This window comes from Pocillopora damicornis, chromosome 9, assembly GCF_964200805.1.
Source record: "Pocillopora damicornis chromosome 9, jaPocDami1.2, whole genome shotgun sequence".
Lineage (NCBI taxonomy): Eukaryota > Metazoa > Cnidaria > Anthozoa > Scleractinia > Pocilloporidae > Pocillopora > Pocillopora damicornis.
Genome location: NC_142678.1, coordinates 20,394,680 through 20,411,567, shown reverse-complemented (window position 1 = coordinate 20,411,567; position 16,888 = coordinate 20,394,680). Strand labels below are relative to the sequence as shown.

General features: G+C 37.2%; 2 protein-coding genes and 1 long non-coding RNA gene across 3 annotated transcripts; 2 read left to right on the top strand and 1 right to left on the bottom strand.

The window, feature by feature from the left end:
• Positions 1–1,654: 1,654 nt before the first annotated feature.
• Positions 1,655–3,083, bottom strand: LOC113674528 (neuropeptide Y receptor type 1). The gene has a single exon (XM_027191006.2). The coding sequence runs from the start codon at positions 2,948–2,950 to the stop codon at positions 1,892–1,894; it is 1,059 nt and encodes a 352-aa protein (XP_027046807.2). The 5' UTR covers positions 2,951–3,083; the 3' UTR covers positions 1,655–1,891.
• A 1,144-nt stretch (positions 3,084–4,227) lies between these two features.
• Positions 4,228–13,537, top strand: LOC113674529 (cilia- and flagella- associated protein 210). Its single transcript, XM_027191007.2, has 16 exons — positions 4,228–4,335; positions 4,412–4,464; positions 4,566–4,721; positions 5,186–5,239; positions 5,643–5,762; positions 6,260–6,376; positions 7,223–7,311; positions 7,824–7,950; positions 8,587–8,637; positions 8,858–8,932; positions 9,142–9,185; positions 9,527–9,647; positions 10,154–10,225; positions 10,873–10,956; positions 11,223–11,303; positions 13,034–13,537. The coding sequence occupies exons 1-16, from the start codon at positions 4,290–4,292 to the stop codon at positions 13,391–13,393; spliced, it is 1,650 nt and encodes a 549-aa protein (XP_027046808.2). The 5' UTR covers positions 4,228–4,289; the 3' UTR covers positions 13,394–13,537.
• A 1,453-nt stretch (positions 13,538–14,990) lies between these two features.
• Positions 14,991–16,673, top strand: LOC113674527 (uncharacterized). The gene is made up of 2 exons (XR_016179793.1): positions 14,991–15,108; positions 15,946–16,673. It is a non-coding gene; the product is annotated as an uncharacterized LOC113674527 (long non-coding RNA).
• Positions 16,674–16,888: the final 215 nt, after the last annotated feature.

The window sequence follows — 16,888 nt, the reverse complement described above, 5'->3', positions numbered from 1 at the left end:
TCATACTGGAGCATTCTGTTAAAGACACAATGAAAGCGATGATTTCAACATACCAGAGCATGGTCTCTTGCTTCGTCATGAACGTAATAGCCATTTGTTTCTTGATATCTGGGTCATATGCAGTTAACGCAAATAAAGGTGAGACTACTAAATGAACCAATCACTCGATATATTTTTCCAAGGGACAGTTTTCCATTCTTTGACATTACAAGCGTCGTTAAGGTGTACGCTCCTCTTAACAGAATAAGCATAATAACTTTAAATACTCACATGTTTCTTTGTGTCAGAGGCAAAAAAAATTCCACAAATATTGATTTACGATTTTGCTCGCTTAAAAAATGTCAGAAAACGTTTCCCTCATGCAGTTGATCGTATAGAATAGCGAGCCTTTCAGCCATCCTCCCGCGCAAATGATTTAGTTTGATTCAAGAACATTCAGGCTCGAAACGGCGACCTACGGATTTCATCCTTATTATATACCAGATTTAACAACCGCCTTCAAAGGCTCAGTAAATAAAACATTTATTAGTTTATCAAATTTTCATTATGTCGCGTCGCCCTAAAAGTTTTAGCAGCCCACAGCTGGGTAAAACGCGGGTGACCAGAGAGTTGTGAGAATTTTCTAGATCAGTCACAGATCGAAGTAAGGTAAAAACAAGCAATTTCAAATTACTTTTGACGATCAATTGAAAGTTACTTTCATTAATTATCACTGGAATTTTACGAAAGTTCCATAACATTTGCGTTCCCTTCACTTTTAGGAAGCGTCACTTAAATGTTTGTGGGAGACATTTCCTTCTCTGACCCGGTGAGGATATTACGTAGAACGCGGTTATCACTCGTATAATGACTCTTTCAACGACGTGGCACCATATTTGAGAAAGGCTGATATCTCTGCGGGTAATCTGGAGTCTCCTTTTGTTAATCAAGAGATGCTCAGTGGACGAACCTCTTAAAATGTATGTTAGCCCTCAGGCTGCATCAGCACTGAGGTAAAGTAATCATTGCAGGACCCAATTAAAAGCCCGAGCGTTTTTTGATTTGGAAGCAAACCGGATACATTTGAATATTTCGTTCTCGGAAATTGTAACAATTTAAGGCTTTCCCGGATCCTCAGTATTAACATCTCAAGGTATGATTTTTTCATAAGTATACGCCAAAGTAACCAAAAGAATATCATGGGTCATGGGGATAAATTCTCTTGGTTCATATTCTCTTGTTTTTTAACCCATCCACTAATTTCTACCTCTACGTTAATTTAATGGGTCATCCCCATTTTATGGAACTCAGAATAAAAATCGCCCATCAACACAGCTGCGATATGTTTTATGCCAAAAAAACCATAAATAAACAAATGAATAAATAAATGAAAAAAGCCCTAAAAATAAAGTTAATATCCGTTATAAATGACTGTTGACTGTGTCGTTGCTGAATATTGGCACCTTTCTCACCGTTGTCCTCTCCCCCTCCCACCGGGGCTTCTCAGTCTACTTTGCTTATTGTGGAGAATGTAAATGCGCAAACAAATACATCAAAAAAAGCATGGATATTTGCCAAAATTCCAGCTGGTAGGGATATAAACAAGCTGGTTGTTTTGTTTAAAATGTGCACCTCAGGGTGAGGAGTTGACGTTGTGCCGACCTCTAAGAAACTTAATTAACTCGAAGGCTCAAGAATATATTTCTGGCACTCCTGCCTCTACAAACATTTTCAAATCTATTTGATTTCAAAAAAGCAAACGTTTCTCTTTTTTGAAGTAGAAGAACGCGATAAGCTATACAAGGAAATTCAAAACTTAATTTCCCGTAAAATTCTGCCTCCTCCTCCTCCTCCTTCTTCTTCTTCTTCCTCTTCTTCTTCTTCTTCTTCTTCTTCAGCCTATTCTCCTTCCTCACGAGGTGCGGCTAAAAAATCTTAATTCAATAGTTGCGGCAGGTTCTACTTGATTGCACGGGACTTGATTAGCCCTCAATTCTGTGGAAAAGCAGCTGACCAGGTTCTTTAGCCCTTGACGATAATTTCCACTAAAAACGAAACAAATGCAAGGGTTCACAGCACTGTTTGAAAGAGCCAAAAGGTAGCTAGCGAGGAGGAAGCGATGCCACCCGCAAGAAGGTACGATCTGTACGTAATTTATGATAATTCTGAAGATACTCAAGGGCAACAGACATATTGCAAACGCCAGCACGATAGCAACGGACATCATTAGTACTTTTCTTTCTCTCTTTCTGTGTAGATCACCACCGTTGATGGATCTTTCGCCGGGCACATTCTGTCGTCTGAGTTTGAAATAGATAACTATGTATACTATAGCTATCAAAACCAAAGGAATACAGCGGAAAAGGATCAGAACTACCGTTTCGTAAGTAAAGGACACGAAAACTTCGTTTAAGACCTCACTAAAAAGAGTCGCACAAATGAGTTTGCCATGACGATTCATAACCAGGTGGCTCCCAAGAAAATAAGGGGAGTAGATACCGAGTGAGATGATCCAAGTAGTAACAATGAAGAAAGAGCACAACTTTGAAGTCATGAGTGGAGGTCGAAGAGGAAATACCACAGCTCCAAATCGATCCACTGCTATAAGAACCAAGCTCTGAACTGACACAGAGGCAGAAACGTAAATCAAGAACTCGACTAGCTTGCACGAAACCTCGCCGAATAGTCCAACCACGAGCCAGGTTTCGGCGTACACCCCTACCAGGTTTGGCGGAACTACGAAAATCGCATAAAGCAGATCAGACATGGCCATGTTTACGATTAAAAAGTTAATGGGTTTCCTCATGGCTCGAGACTTGAACACGATAATGGCTATGGAACTATTTCCCGCCAATGAGAAAACGAAAATCCCGCAGTAAACCAGTGTTAGCGAGACTTTTTTTGCTATAGGATTGAAGCAGAGTACGAGCAGGTGTGTTCCATTCATCGATGTGTTTAAGTTTCTAGACATCTTGTGATTCAATATTATAGAGTTCTATACTGCCTAAGCAAGCTTCTCTCTCTCTGGCAGTTGTGCAGAAAAGATTTGGGTTTGTAACGTTATGGTGGAATATTCATGATCTATGATTGTGCTGCGCACGAATATTAATAATGTACAACTCGATGGAACTGTAAATGAGGGCAGGTGTCCAAACAGCGGACACAACTGAATTTCTTACCTTACAAGCTCCTAAAGCTAAAATTTGTTTGAAAGTAAATAATGAAAAAATGACATCTTTAAATTTTCAAAAGTTTTACAGCATCTCCGTGAAAAAAGGTATTTTTTCAATTAATACAGCTGGTGTATTTTTTAAAATACAACTGATCAAGAGAAAATAATTTTCTTTCGATCATGTATTACGCCAGGTCTCAAAACATCAGATTTTAAGAATACGTTACTGCGGTTTGTATTATTTCGCCAATTTTTAATTGATAACGGACGGAGTTTCACTTTCCCTGATGGAGAACAAAGGTATATCTCCAGAAACTAATGAGTCTATTCCAAATGCGGTAAGTTTTCTGGCAACTCGACAAATTAGCTGGTGTATATATTCATGTAGCATAATGGCCACGTATTGATTTCTTTAAAAGCGGTTGTCACTTTGTTTTTACAAGCTGCAAACTGTCGGTAATTAGCCAGCATTTGTCACGAACTCATTGCCCGTGAAACTTGGTTTGTCTTCAAATAAAAATATTCTAGTGGAAGGAAGAATAAAGAAAACCGATGAAAAGAATTTATCTATGATTAAAAGTATATTTCCTCGAGCTCAGCCAATCAATATAAAAAAGAATGGTGGGCGAAACCTTTCCGATTTTTTGGGGGATTGTCACTGATTTTTACCTCTGTTGCATCATGCAGACATTTCGATCTACATGAAGCACATAAGTTTCATTTCATCGAACGTTACAACAAAAACTTCTTCATCATTATCATTGTTTTTTTTGTTGTTTTTTTTTTTGGGGCATGTTTATTCAAAAAAATGAAGAAAATTGATTAGTTATTTAAACAGCCGGAGTAAACCGATCTTATCGCCATATGTCGCCATGCAAGATATAAACCTGTCTAAAATACATATCAATGGTGATTGTGCTGACCGCATTTTAAGGAAAAACTCTTTATCACCATCGATCAAAGAACAAATGGTGAAAAAAAATTAATTAAAATGAGTCCAAAATTTGTAAACTCGCCGCCAGGCCAAGGTCTTCCCGAAATACGCGTTCTCGGCCCAGTCTCATATTTGCCAACAATCGTTGACTTGGCAACGGTTAGCAAACTTAGGGACCACAACCGAAGGACAATTTCGATCAAGATGGCGTCGAGAATCATGCATGGTCGGCGAGAGGGTCAAACAAGAGGTAATTTATCGAAGCTAGCTCGTATTCTTGTACTGAATTTGTGACTTAACATGTGTTATATCTTTCAACTATATAGAATTTGGTGGAGCGAAAGTCAGCGTCATTCCTGAAGGAGTTGACCCGCGTGAGGTGAGCGTGTTTTCATCATAATTTGGAGATACTTTCCCCGAACTTTAGCGTCGGCCTATAACAGTACATGGGAGAAAAATTGTGCAACTTTATAATTATAGGTAACAGTTCTCCAGCCCGATTCGTGGAGGCGCATTCAGAACAGCCTTTCGCGATATAACGAGGAGCAAATGCGACTGGAAGCGAAGAGGAAAGAAAGAGAGGACCTCCACGCCATTTCTAAAGAATCAGTAAAACACTGGGAAAATACCATAGAGGTACGGTTTTAATTCTCTATCATAATTTTCATTTTCCCAATGAAAGCTTTATTCAGGGTAGTGAAGTTTAGTTGTTTGTGTGCGTGTAAACACAGATTTGAGGTGATGGTCACGATTATGTTATGTTGCTATGTTCACGTAATCACCAAACGACATTTTTCCGAGGGGAATGTTCATGCTTCTTTACTAGACTTCACGCCGTACTTCTGAGCATACTTATTATACTTTGAAAGAGGATATAATGCGCTTTTTATAGCCAGTATTCGTGGATATTTTGCCATAAATAACACAAACTCCATTGCAACATATACATGTAGATTTCCACTAAATCGACTAATTTACATGCACGTAGATGCACAAGAATCTCGTTTAACGATCATTCCCTTTCAAAACTTACCGATAAAAAGGTGGTATGAATACTGCATTTCGGTGATGTCTAAATATAAATTGGCTAATTTTTACAGGGTCAGAGACTGAAGAAGCTACAAGCACGACAATTACGAGAAGAAAAGGAGGAGGTGAGATAAACAGAATCAAATATTAGGTGTAATAATCGCCTGTTTTCAAAGTTTTCCTAAAATTGCCTGAGTTACTTTAGTGACTTGGGAAATTTTGGGAAAACTTTGAAATCAATAAATTGTTGCCTTAACAACAAAAAGGCTAGTGCTTAATCATTACCAAGTAATCACGCCCTCTTGATCACCAATAGTGCCCTCGTAATTAAGAAAAAAACTCCCTCTGTCTCAGTCAGTCACCATTTAGTAATTTTGCCCCTGTGTGTCGTAAATGCAGGAAATGTAAGAGAATACTATATGATGCTGTTCGCACACTGTGTAAATCAGTTAGTGCAAAGCTGTTAACTATGAAGTTGAGAGAAATGAAGAGGACCTCAGCCTCATTACCGATTTTTTCCTTTGGCAGGAGGAAAAAGTCAAGATTGACAAAGAAGAAGCAAAACATCAGGCCCAAAAAAGAAAGGAAGCCATTGAGAGAGCAAAGACTTTGCAATATTATCAGACTGACAGAGTAAAGACATTCCATGTAAGAAATGTCATATGTCAGATGCTGCAGAAAAACCTTCTTTATAACATAATTGAGACACAAATTCATTGGGCCAGCATACAAACATATGAATAACCTGTTTCAGGAAGTTTTCATTTTCTTGCTCTCAAGAACCATGTTTTTATATACATGTATGTATGCTTTCGAATACAGATGACATATTTTAGTCCTAAAGGCTGTCTGAACCCTGGATATGGTGCACACCTCCTTTAATTTAAATGGGGTCTTGAACTGGAGAGATGTTTTGTAGCTTAATCTGCCAGTGTCAAATATAATAATTGTTAAGAAGTTTGCTTAACTAGATCAATGCCGTTGCAAGACTTCTATATAAAGTACATGCTTGTTCTATTTTCAATCCCTGATTGTTTTGAGTGAGCCAATGCTGGGCACCAAATTTTCATTAGTCTGGGTTGTTGCCCTGGCTGACACTGTATTTGTTTTAAAGCTTTTTTTCTTTTGTGGGTCCCTCCTAATAGGGTGCCCTCCTTCTAACAGAGGTTCTTAAAGAGAGAGATGCCCAGATTGATATGAAAAATGGCCAGCTTAATGCTGATAAGATCAGAGAGGATCATCTTTTAAGACTTCAGCAAAGGGTAAGTCATGAGGGATAATATTTTCACAAAGGTCTGCATGTGCCGAAAAATTTGTGATAAACCCTCAGAATAAACTGTACCTGTTGTCCTAATGATTTTGTGGTGTGAATTTAAGTGTTTGATTAAATGTATACAACTGCACAAGTACAACATTTATCCTTTAGATGTAATTGAAGTCTATAGCCTGTTAATGAAAATATTGGGGAAAGTTCTTGTATCTTCACTTGGTTAATCATAACCTTTACAATTTCCTCACATGTGATTGGTACATCAGCTGCTTTATATATCACTAATCACTCTGTACAGTTATAATCAGACAGTGTAATCTGACAGTTGGCTGTAATCTGACACCTGTAATCGGACAGTTCAAATAGCCAATCATGCTAAGTCCACTCAGCTAATTCCACCAATCATAGAATTAATCACAATAACCATAGCAACAACCACTTATCCAAAGAAAAACTAGGCAATTTACAAAATGGAGGAATTTTTAGCTAGATACATTGTCAGGTGTATTTGTTTTTTTGGGGAATTGAAATGGTTATGATTAATTGGTAACAGGATTTCTTGTTGTCCAATTCTGTCTGTAATCACACAAATCGGACTCCCGCTTGGTGGTCGTCCAATTTTATTAATCACTCGTATGATTACAGACTAAATTGGACTCCACTCATTCCTTATTAGTAACATTACAAGATGTACAATGAGCATTGCTGTTTATTTTGTTTTTCCTTTTTTAATTACAGGCATTTTTTGTACAGTGTATGTTTGGTCAATTTATTTTGAAGCCTGCTTTGGGTTTAACACAGGTTTTTTTCCTTTTCTTCCTTCTTCATCCACTTACAGCAACGTGAGGAAGCCATTATGGAAGACCAAAAGAGGGCTTTAAGGAGATACAATGAGAGAAAAGCAGTAGCAGATTTCCAAAACCTTCAGTAAGTAACTTTACAAATGTTAGTTTACTGAGGATAATTATAGATTACTTCATAGAAACTAAAAATTCTCTTATTCAATAGAAAGTGCAGATTCTAAAATTCCTGCTATATTATCGAATAAATCACAGTTCTAAAAGTGTCAAAAACTATTTTAAGATATTCCAAACAATGTTTCATCAATGTGTACAGAGTACTGTACACTGTTAGTATGTCTTGATCCTCACTATGTACAGTGATTCATATCTATTACATGTATTTATACACTGCACATGAAACAGCCACCACCTAAATAACAAGCACCTTTGGAAGAATTATGAATAACTTGTCTTTATAAAGTTTACATCTGCTTAAATGTTGTGTTTCAAATCTTTTGTGTTTGGCTTACTAGTTAATGTTTTTCAAACTAATGTCATTTTTATTAATTAAGTAATTTATAATTGTTAATCAGCATAATGTGAGACAAATACTTGACTAGTTTACAAGATGTTAATTTCACATGCCTTTCTTTCTAGAATTCTTGATCACATTGAAGAAGGGAAAAAAGCAAAACAAGTTGACATAGAGGAGGGAGAGAATATTAAGCAACAAGTTGACATGTACATGGCAGCAAAGAAGACCATTGAAGAACAGAGACGAAAGGTTTGTTTAACCCTTAAACTCCCATTGGTGACTAACATGTAAACTCTCCCTACAATTTTTAAACATCATCCAGCAAGAAAGTAATGAGAATGCTAGAACTTATTGGGAAGAAGTTGTTATGTTGATCTACATGTAGGACCAAATTCTTGTAACTAATTTACAAGGGATTGTAATCAGCTAAAGAGGAGAATTGACAAACACATCATGGGAGTTAAGGGGTTAAATACATGCATTGCAACTTACAGATCTATATGTTTGCAAGAAATGTGTACAGGTACTCTATGTGTACCAGTGCACAACAAAATGTTTTTCTCATCTATTGATGGGCCTTTGGAGTCCGATCAAAAGATTCCATGTTGTACTGTATTGCCATTTATAAGAGTTATATGTATCTCAGTAAAAGTTGTCGATTGAGAGTTTGCAGTTACATGTGCATGTACATTGTAAATCTGGTTTTGGTTTTCAGCCTGCATGCATGTAGCTATATGTACCAGACAAGTGTTGCTTGGGAAAGTAACTTTGACACCTTTCGAGAATGTATTTTAAAAGAACTCTACTCAGAACAGATCTGGTTAAGTGGAATAATTACCTCTTTTTTCAAATACAATATCATTGTTTTATTTCTTTGAATTTAAGGATAAAAAGGAGATTATGGAAGAACATCAGAGGCAGCTGGCTGATAAAGAAGTATGTTTAACTTGATAAGATTAAGACTGTGCGTGTTTAAAAGGCGACTGCAGTAATGATAGTTTTGGGTATTCAGCAAAGAGTCATGGCTGTTTCAATAGGAATTAAAATTATGAGAGCTGAGATCATCGCTAATACCTTCTGGCTTTTCCTAAAGACTCCATTGAAAGGGACACGTACATGCATATGTAAGCAATTTCTTTTGTTTTTGCTTTACCAGGTTAGGCGTCAGTCAGAGCAGAAAAAAGCTGAAGACGAAGAAGAAGAAATTCGACAATTTGCTCAAGCTAAAAAGGTACTTAAGCCTTAATGAGAAGCTCAGAATGTACCTTTGTTTCTTGTTCTATGTTTTGTTTTCAAAATTAGCACCCTTCGAATGTTGTAACGCTCCAAACATCAGCTTTTCAAAATACTTGCCGTCGTCAACTTTAAGTTGAGAAGGGAAGTATCCTCGGTTTTGCTGTGTTTTGTTAACGTATTGTTTCTCGTCTTTTTCAATTGTAGAAAATGGCAAGGATGCGTAAAGAGAAAGAAAGTGAACTGTTCAGGTAATGTATCGTATGTACAGTGTAAAATTTTAACATTTGTACGGAATTTATTCTCGGTCTAAAAAAGATATACACAAAAATTCCTGTATTTAGTATGCCATTTATCAGTGTTGATCAATCACTCGTCTGTTTAGCAAGCACAGGTCAAAACACATTCACACTGTTAGTTTTTACATTTGTACCTCGCTAAAGGTTAGCTCATGGGGGGTCCTCTTGATGTTGAAAATCGAAGAAAAATTACTGCATGAGTCGACATTTTTATTTGACCAGTCGCATCAACTGAAAATTTTGCTCGCAGCATCTTCCCGCAGTTTCTCTAAACTCTTTATGTTTGTTTACAGAGCCTTCCAGGATCACACGGAGAGAATGAGAAAGAAGCTGGCCAACCAGATGCAGCAGCAAGTGGATGATGAAGACGACAGAATAGCGAAGACTGTAGCAGAAAGGGAAAGGAAGCGTGAGGTATAATAACAACAATTCTCAATTCAGCAATAAAGTAGTCTTCAATCGTGCGCTGAGGGAGCGAAACTGAAACAATTGCGGTGGAGCCAATTTCACATTCGTATGCGTTATTTTTTCGCTTATTTCCTTTCGAAATATTCCTTTCTTCTGATTGGCTGATGCGAGAGAGAACGGCTTTCAAGTGAGTGTTGAAAGTATTCCGAGGTTGGTTTGGTTTTGGTTCAGAAAACTCGTGCCAGGCTCTTCACCGATTAGACTCGGTCACTCGCGTTTTCCCCAGCCTCAGCAGTTTTCTTGTTTTTACTGTTAGCCCTTATTTGGCTGATGATGGTAGTAATCTGTGTTCTGATTAGCAGCAGTGATTGATTTGTTTTTTTTTTTTGTTTAACAATAATGAATTTAATTTTAAATTGAAAGCGAAATAAGAAAAGATTTTAAAAATTTGGAAACGATCGTTGTCTGCTAGCTGTAAATTAATGAGTATTTTTATTATTCTATTTTGCTAGGAGGAAGAGAGACAAAAATACGAGGCCGATATGAAGGCCAAAAAGGAAATTCACGATCAAAGGATCTACATGGTAATCTTTTAACTTAGCGTGTTAGACTGTATATCCTACACAAGGCGCTATAGTTGTGATGTAGCGATTTTTGGTAAGGACGTGATACAATAATTATTTTTTCTTTTTTTTATGTGAAGCTTGATTGATGCCACGAATTGTCCCGTGAAACGTGATTTGAGCTTTTCAAAAATTATTGTTTATAATATCAAATCATGTTTTATTTAAATTAATGAAGATGATGATCGTCTAGATTTGGCATAAACGTGAGGAAAGTTTCAATATTCCTCTTGACGCGTGGAAAGGCAAATTAGTTCAAAATGAACTTGTAGGTGATCAAATCTTTCCCAAAAGTATAGGGTACCATTTCAAAAGGTCTGGAAAGGGAGTCACTGAAACGGCTTTCGAAGGCGATTAAACCGTTTATTCTCGTAAGGTTCTTGTTCGTTAGTTGAAATAATTTTGGGAACAAAAGAATGAGCACGACCCCATAAAAGTATTTTCTACATTTCTTATGCATAACACAACACAGTACAATACATACCGCGAGATAACTTGCTTGCTGCGTTTTTGCACTTGAGAGCAATTCCTGTGAAGAATTCGGTTTTTTCTTGGTACCTAACTGCTCAAGTTATTTCCTAACATCACGCATTCTTCACACGTTCCAGATGAAAGAAAATGAACGCCAGGCCATGGAGGAAGCCAAAAAAGATCGTGAAATACTCCGCAACAGAGTGAAATCTGATAAACTGGTAAGTATAGTATTTCCATGATCAGCATTGCATAGTTTTATATTTCGCGTTATTGGTTGTGACAACTCGCTATTGAAAAGTAACTTTGTAGCTGGCTGCTAGTATATATTTCCCGTGTTGAATATTCAGGGGTTTACGTTTTCAAGTCGTGAAGGATTAGTCTACCTCTTTTAGCACGGGATTGTTAATTTTTATTCCCCTGTTATTTTGACTTTTATTTTATACAAATGTGATATCAGTTGATCTTTTCTGTTGTTACCTTGTAGTTCCACATGAAACAAGAAGAAAAACGTCTGGAACAGCTGTCTGAATGCAAGAAACTCAAACACCTTCAAACGCAACAGATTGTGAGTACTTAAGTATCAATTCTTTGTTACATATTAATCATAATTGTTTAGCCAATGAGATAGTTAGAAACATGGTGGTTTTGAAATGCAATCGTTTGTTAACTCGTGAATTGCGCGCATGCGCAAGAGCGAGTTATAGATACGATGTGGGGAATGGCATTCGCTCGCTCGCTCGCTCGCTCGATTGGTCGATTCCTGTAAACTTTTTTTAGATTTTAGGCTTTTGAGTGCATTTGATAGTTTTTGGCAAGCAATAAACAGACGAAATGGCGACCTTTGTTGCTAAGAATAGTGGTGGGGTGAAAAAGAAGCCAATGATAATCTTAAAAGAGTTTTTTTTTTCGTTTTAGTTTCAACAAGCAGCGCCAGCGACTGGCAGGCATGCAAGTATTCACAATGAAATAACAGAACAACCTTCGTTTTTCATAAAATTGTGATTTACAATCCTTGAACTTGAAAAAAATCCGAAGATTCATTGAAAATATCACTTACTGCGAAGCGCTCGGAGTTTACAGATGTTCAAAAGCTTTTTCTGTTATAGCGTGAGATTGTGGACAAAATTGATCATTACATTTCGTCGCGTGTGTTTTTCCTGTGTGAAGCAACAAAAGATGCCGGCGACTGACGAAATAACAAGTTAACACGAAAATCAAATAACACCTAAACAAACAATTTTAGCTACCGATTTTCAGTGAATTTTTAAATAACAATTTTCTTTTAAGTTTCAAGACAATTTGAGGATTCAACATACATACAACGTACTAAAATGCGAAAGTTACACACCACAAAATTGGTAAATAGACCTGAAATGAAATTCTATCTTGTTATTGATTATACGTTGCCTAGCACGTGACTTAAATCTACCCAGGCGGAGATCCAAAATGACGGAGGTAGGCTTGGCTTAGTTATATCACTCAAAATTCGTTCCCGTTTGTCTCATTTGATAAAGAGGGAATCGTTAATGTTTTCATTAAGAAAGTATTGCCTTGATTTTCTAATATTTACAACGAAAGAAAGTAAATTTCACTTTTCACCCACATTTACTTCCAACCTTTTCTTTTGAACCAGAAACAAAAATGATAGACGTTTAAAACACATGACATCATCCACCTTGTCAAATGTAATAGCATGATCATTTCAATTGTAATGCCTTCTTATCCCAACGTTACTTTGTTTCTTTGCTACATTAACGAACACTGAACTACTGCTCGTACTCTAGATATGACAATCAATTCCCTAAACCAGATAACATTAAACATAGTCTAAAAAATCATGTGTCAATTCACGAGTTTGCTCACAGAGCACTTTGATTTCACGATTTAATCACTTCAGATGTGGATCACAACGTTGCGACTGCAGTAAGACTAGCAGTATGCGTTACATTTCTCTTTTGAAAGTGTTATTTACCACGATGACTAACCAAAACCTATCTTACGGTGTTTTTGTAAAGCAAGGTGACTTACTCGGTACTCTAATATCCAATAATACCCTGAGGGGACCACGAAAAGTGTGTAACTGCAATCAGGGGCCAATAAAAAAAAAATAAAAAAAAAGTACCAACTAGCTACTAACAAAACAAACTCCTTGTTACGGATGGACGCGAATCGATTTATTTTTCCGGCAGGGAGTTTCGCGTTTTCCGTATAAACGGCAAGAAATACTGATTTATTCCGCATTGTAACGAGTTTTATTCGTTGAAATATTAAAAGCTTCTTTCTTTTTGTCGCCAGGCCGAAGTGAAGGAGCGAGAACAACAAGCCAAGGAAGCGGAACTAGACTTAGACAAAAGCAACGGGGAGCTTCTCAGAGAGGAGGAGATTCAATTCCAAGAGTACGCTAACAAGGTCATTACTGAGGCTAGAAACAATGGCCGTAATCCTTACCCACTCATGAAGGCCGCGCAAGAAGGGCCCGGAGGAGGTCGTGGGCCCAAATTTGAAGGCAAACGAGGGCTTCGACCAAGCTACCTTGTGGGGGATGCTTCAGGGGTGCAGTTGCCAAATTACTCCGATGGAACAGTGAAAGGCTCACACACGAAAATTTACGGCAATTCTGGCGATAGTAGGAAGCGCTTAGGGTTTACCTGGTGAATTGCCTTAAAGCGCGATGAATTTTTACTTGTAAATAGACTTTCTTTCGTGTCTCGGAAATAAACTCTTGCCCACATAATTTTCAGAATGACTGGATTTCATGAAGTGTCATACACTGGTTGGAAATAAACAAGTTACAAAAGACTTTCAGGTTTCCAGCTTATGATGGAGAGGGTGTTTATATGTCGATCCCAGTTTCCTTAATTAAACCAACTTAGTATTTGGAATTTATTGATTGATCCATAAATTAAGGTAGAGGTGGTGATAATAGTGGTAAAATCGTCCCAGGCATTTATTTATCGGACCTCAAGCCAAAGACAGAATGAAAAGGCTCTTTCTTCTCTGAGTCGCTGTTAAGTACGGTGGCTGACGATGACTGTCATTAATGACATCATAGGATTTTTTATTCAGAGATCAGAAACATGACAAAATATTCTGGCAAAGAAAAGAGTGCAAATAGAAAAATAAAGATGGTAAATTTTAACTTCGGTTGTCGCGTGAAGCAAATGCTCGCGTTTTGAAAAACAATCGTTTGTGGAAGGAAATATTACAACCAATGACTATTAAGCATTTTGAATTGAACAACATTATTTATGCGTTCCTCCTGATTGGAGACAAAATATCAGACAAAACCCAAACAATTTATTAAATCAAATTGGAAACAATAGTAATGGTTGAGAAAACAAGGCACTGTTATTATCTTTAGAAAACATTTTCGCAAAGCACCCAATATAATGCTCAGCACCACGATGTTTCATGGGGTAACAGTAATCATGATATCAAAGTAAAGTGAAGGGAAGGCTCAAAACATAAACGAAAGAAAAGAAATTCGCCTTCGGCGTTTAAATTTCGTTGATAAGTAGAGAGACGTTAATGTATTTTATTGCCGGGAGCATAAACTCCAAGGCTAATTACCTCTGACGCAGAATCGTCGCACGCGATTGGAATATCAAGGAATACTTCTTAATCCTGCTAAATGATGACTCGGATTGAACCATGATGGCCTGTATTTCTATGTATGCACGGCTATGTCAGCCTGCATATCATAACATTAGTTGCATTCTAGCAAGAGTTCCGGTTGAGGAAACTAGCAAAGAAATAGTCACCAGCGCCCCTGAGTCTTCTTCCGGTATCAGTTACTGGTTGAAACAAACAGCTTTGACTCTCTAACCCCTAAGAGTGATCAGCAACTAATTTCTCCTATCAGTATCCCCCTAAAACAAACATTGAGGTCGAGAGTAAATTTAATAACCACTTACTAAAGAAGCTGTTGGTTGTTCAACAAATTCTCTTTGTCAGCGCGATAGGAAATGTATACTGACCTTAGGGTGTTAAAGATTAAGTTTCCACGAAAGCATTATCATGATTTTTAATGACACGGTTTTTCTGAGAATCGACTGTGCTTTTTAAATAACTGAGTATCATGGCTCGTAAACAGTTTCAGAGAGAAGACAAATTCTCTTTGTCAGTACAACGGGAAATATATAGAGAACATTACGGAGAAAATGCATACTGATCTTAGGGTGAAAGGGTTAAGTTTCCAAGAAAGCACTATCATAATTTATGCTGACATGATTTTTCCGAGAATCGACTTTGTTATTTAAATACCTGGGTATCACATAGCTCGTAAACAGATTACGAAAGAAGACAAAGCAAGAAGATTCGTGCAATTGGCAAGGAGTAATTCGCGCTTTTGATTCCCGCTCAATTACAATGTGAGTTATATACTATGTATATCTCTCTTCTATTTGTACTATATACAGAGATATGGTGAAGTATTTCTTTGTGCTGGTATCAAGACCTTCTTTAAAGGTGAAACATTCAGTCGGTAAAACCGTTCTGCACTAATGACCTGAAAAGGGGAATTGGAAAAGTTATCAAACTCTGAAAAGTTATCAAAAGACGACAGTTTAATGAAGTCCAAGGAAGGCAGACATTAAAATCTCCTATCGGGCACGAAATTGGTTGAAGATAATTCAAGCTAGCCGATGTTAATGTTCTGCGAAGTTACCAAGCAAACCGTTTGTGATACAAGGCTTCATTATTGCATTGAGAAAACAGAGCAAGAAACAAATAGACTTCAATAGATAGACATCTTCAGTATTTACGTATACCCCGCTATTTCAGTTTTCTACGGACTAGTAACGTATTTTGTAAACAAAGGTTTATTCTTTGTATTGTGCGAAGCGAATAAAGCACATTTTGAATCGCTGAGGAAAATGTGCAAGTTATGAATATTTAAAAACTATTCTTGTTACCAACCGAACAAAGTGGGGATTGTGAATAACGTTTTCTGAACAAAAGCCATAAACACCTTTTTCTTTGTTGTCGTAGTGAAAACTGCTACAATGGACGATAAAGGCGTATTTTGTGAACAAAGGTTTATTCTTTGTATTGTGCGAAGCGAATAACGCACATTTTGAATCGTTGAGGAAAATATGCAAGTTATGAACATTTAATAACTATTCTTGTTACCAACTGAACCAGAGTGAGAATTGTGAATAACGTTTTCGGAAAAAAAGATACAAACAGCGGTTTCTTTGTTGTCGTAGTGAAAACTGCTACAATGGACGATAAAGGCGGTAAGAAATCAGAAGGGAAACCGAAGACGGAGATGGACAAAGAAGCAGCAGCACGTATTCAGAGCGCTGAAGCGAAAAAAAATGACGGTAAAGTTGAAAAAGGAACCTTTGCCCCCCGCGCTCAGCGTGCGGCAGACAAGAATGAAGCAGCGAAGGACGAAGAAGGGAAATGAGCCTGAATCAGATAACAAGCCATGATGATATAACGATTAACAATTAATGATTACGAAACTGATGTTATAATTCCTTTGACCATTGTCTTAGCTGTGTCTCAACTCTTAGAGTTGAGTGCTAAGGGACTTTTATATACTATTAATAAAACGGAAGTTAGATCAGTTTCCGAATGATTGAGTGAATCTTATTCCGGTAAATCCCTTTGGAGTTCACCCTCTCAGAATTACTCGAGAGTGGAGATAATGTCGACGAGAATCTTATGAAATTTTTTTTTTGCGTCTGAGCCAAGTAACACATCCCAAAATTTGCTTTTAATTGTCCTTTTCAGTCTATCTTTATTTCATTGAGTTATGCTCAAGCACAGCACCGGCTCTTGGAGTCCAACGTAAAAAGAAATATGTAGATACTCAGCAACAGCTGTTAAACATATGATATAAATTGGTCTTAACCTGCTAACAATTGAAAGTCACATGGCATGAATTATGTTGGAATAAAAGAACAAAGAAAGGGAACTTAATCAATAATGTAAGCTTGATGTTTCTTTGTTTTGGATGTCTCGTTGGGCTGTTTGTTTCCTAGCAAGGACGAATTTCTTAGAAGTACCCGCACGTGTTCAAAGCAGCATGCTTGGCTCTTCCTAGAGTTAGGACTGACTCTGCTGAAAGCAATATTTTTATCTAAATGTTAAGTTTAGGTTTCTTTTTTACTGAAAATACGCCAGTTAAACGAAAGGCAGAGC

Bases quoted from the DNA above. Each gene is read 5' to 3' on its own strand.
- LOC113674528 (XM_027191006.2), bottom strand. From the start codon at position 2,950: ATGTCTAGAAACTTAAACACATCGATGAATGGAACACACCTGCTCGTA.
- LOC113674529 (XM_027191007.2), top strand. From the start codon at position 4,290: ATGGCGTCGAGAATCATGCATGGTCGGCGAGAGGGTCAAACAAGAG. The intron at 4,336-4,411 runs GTAATTTATCGA...TCAACTATATAG, and splicing joins GCGAGAGGGTCAAACAAGAG to AATTTGGTGGAGCGAAAGTC. The intron at 10,957-11,222 runs GTAAGTATAGTA...GTTACCTTGTAG, and splicing joins GAGTGAAATCTGATAAACTG to TTCCACATGAAACAAGAAGA.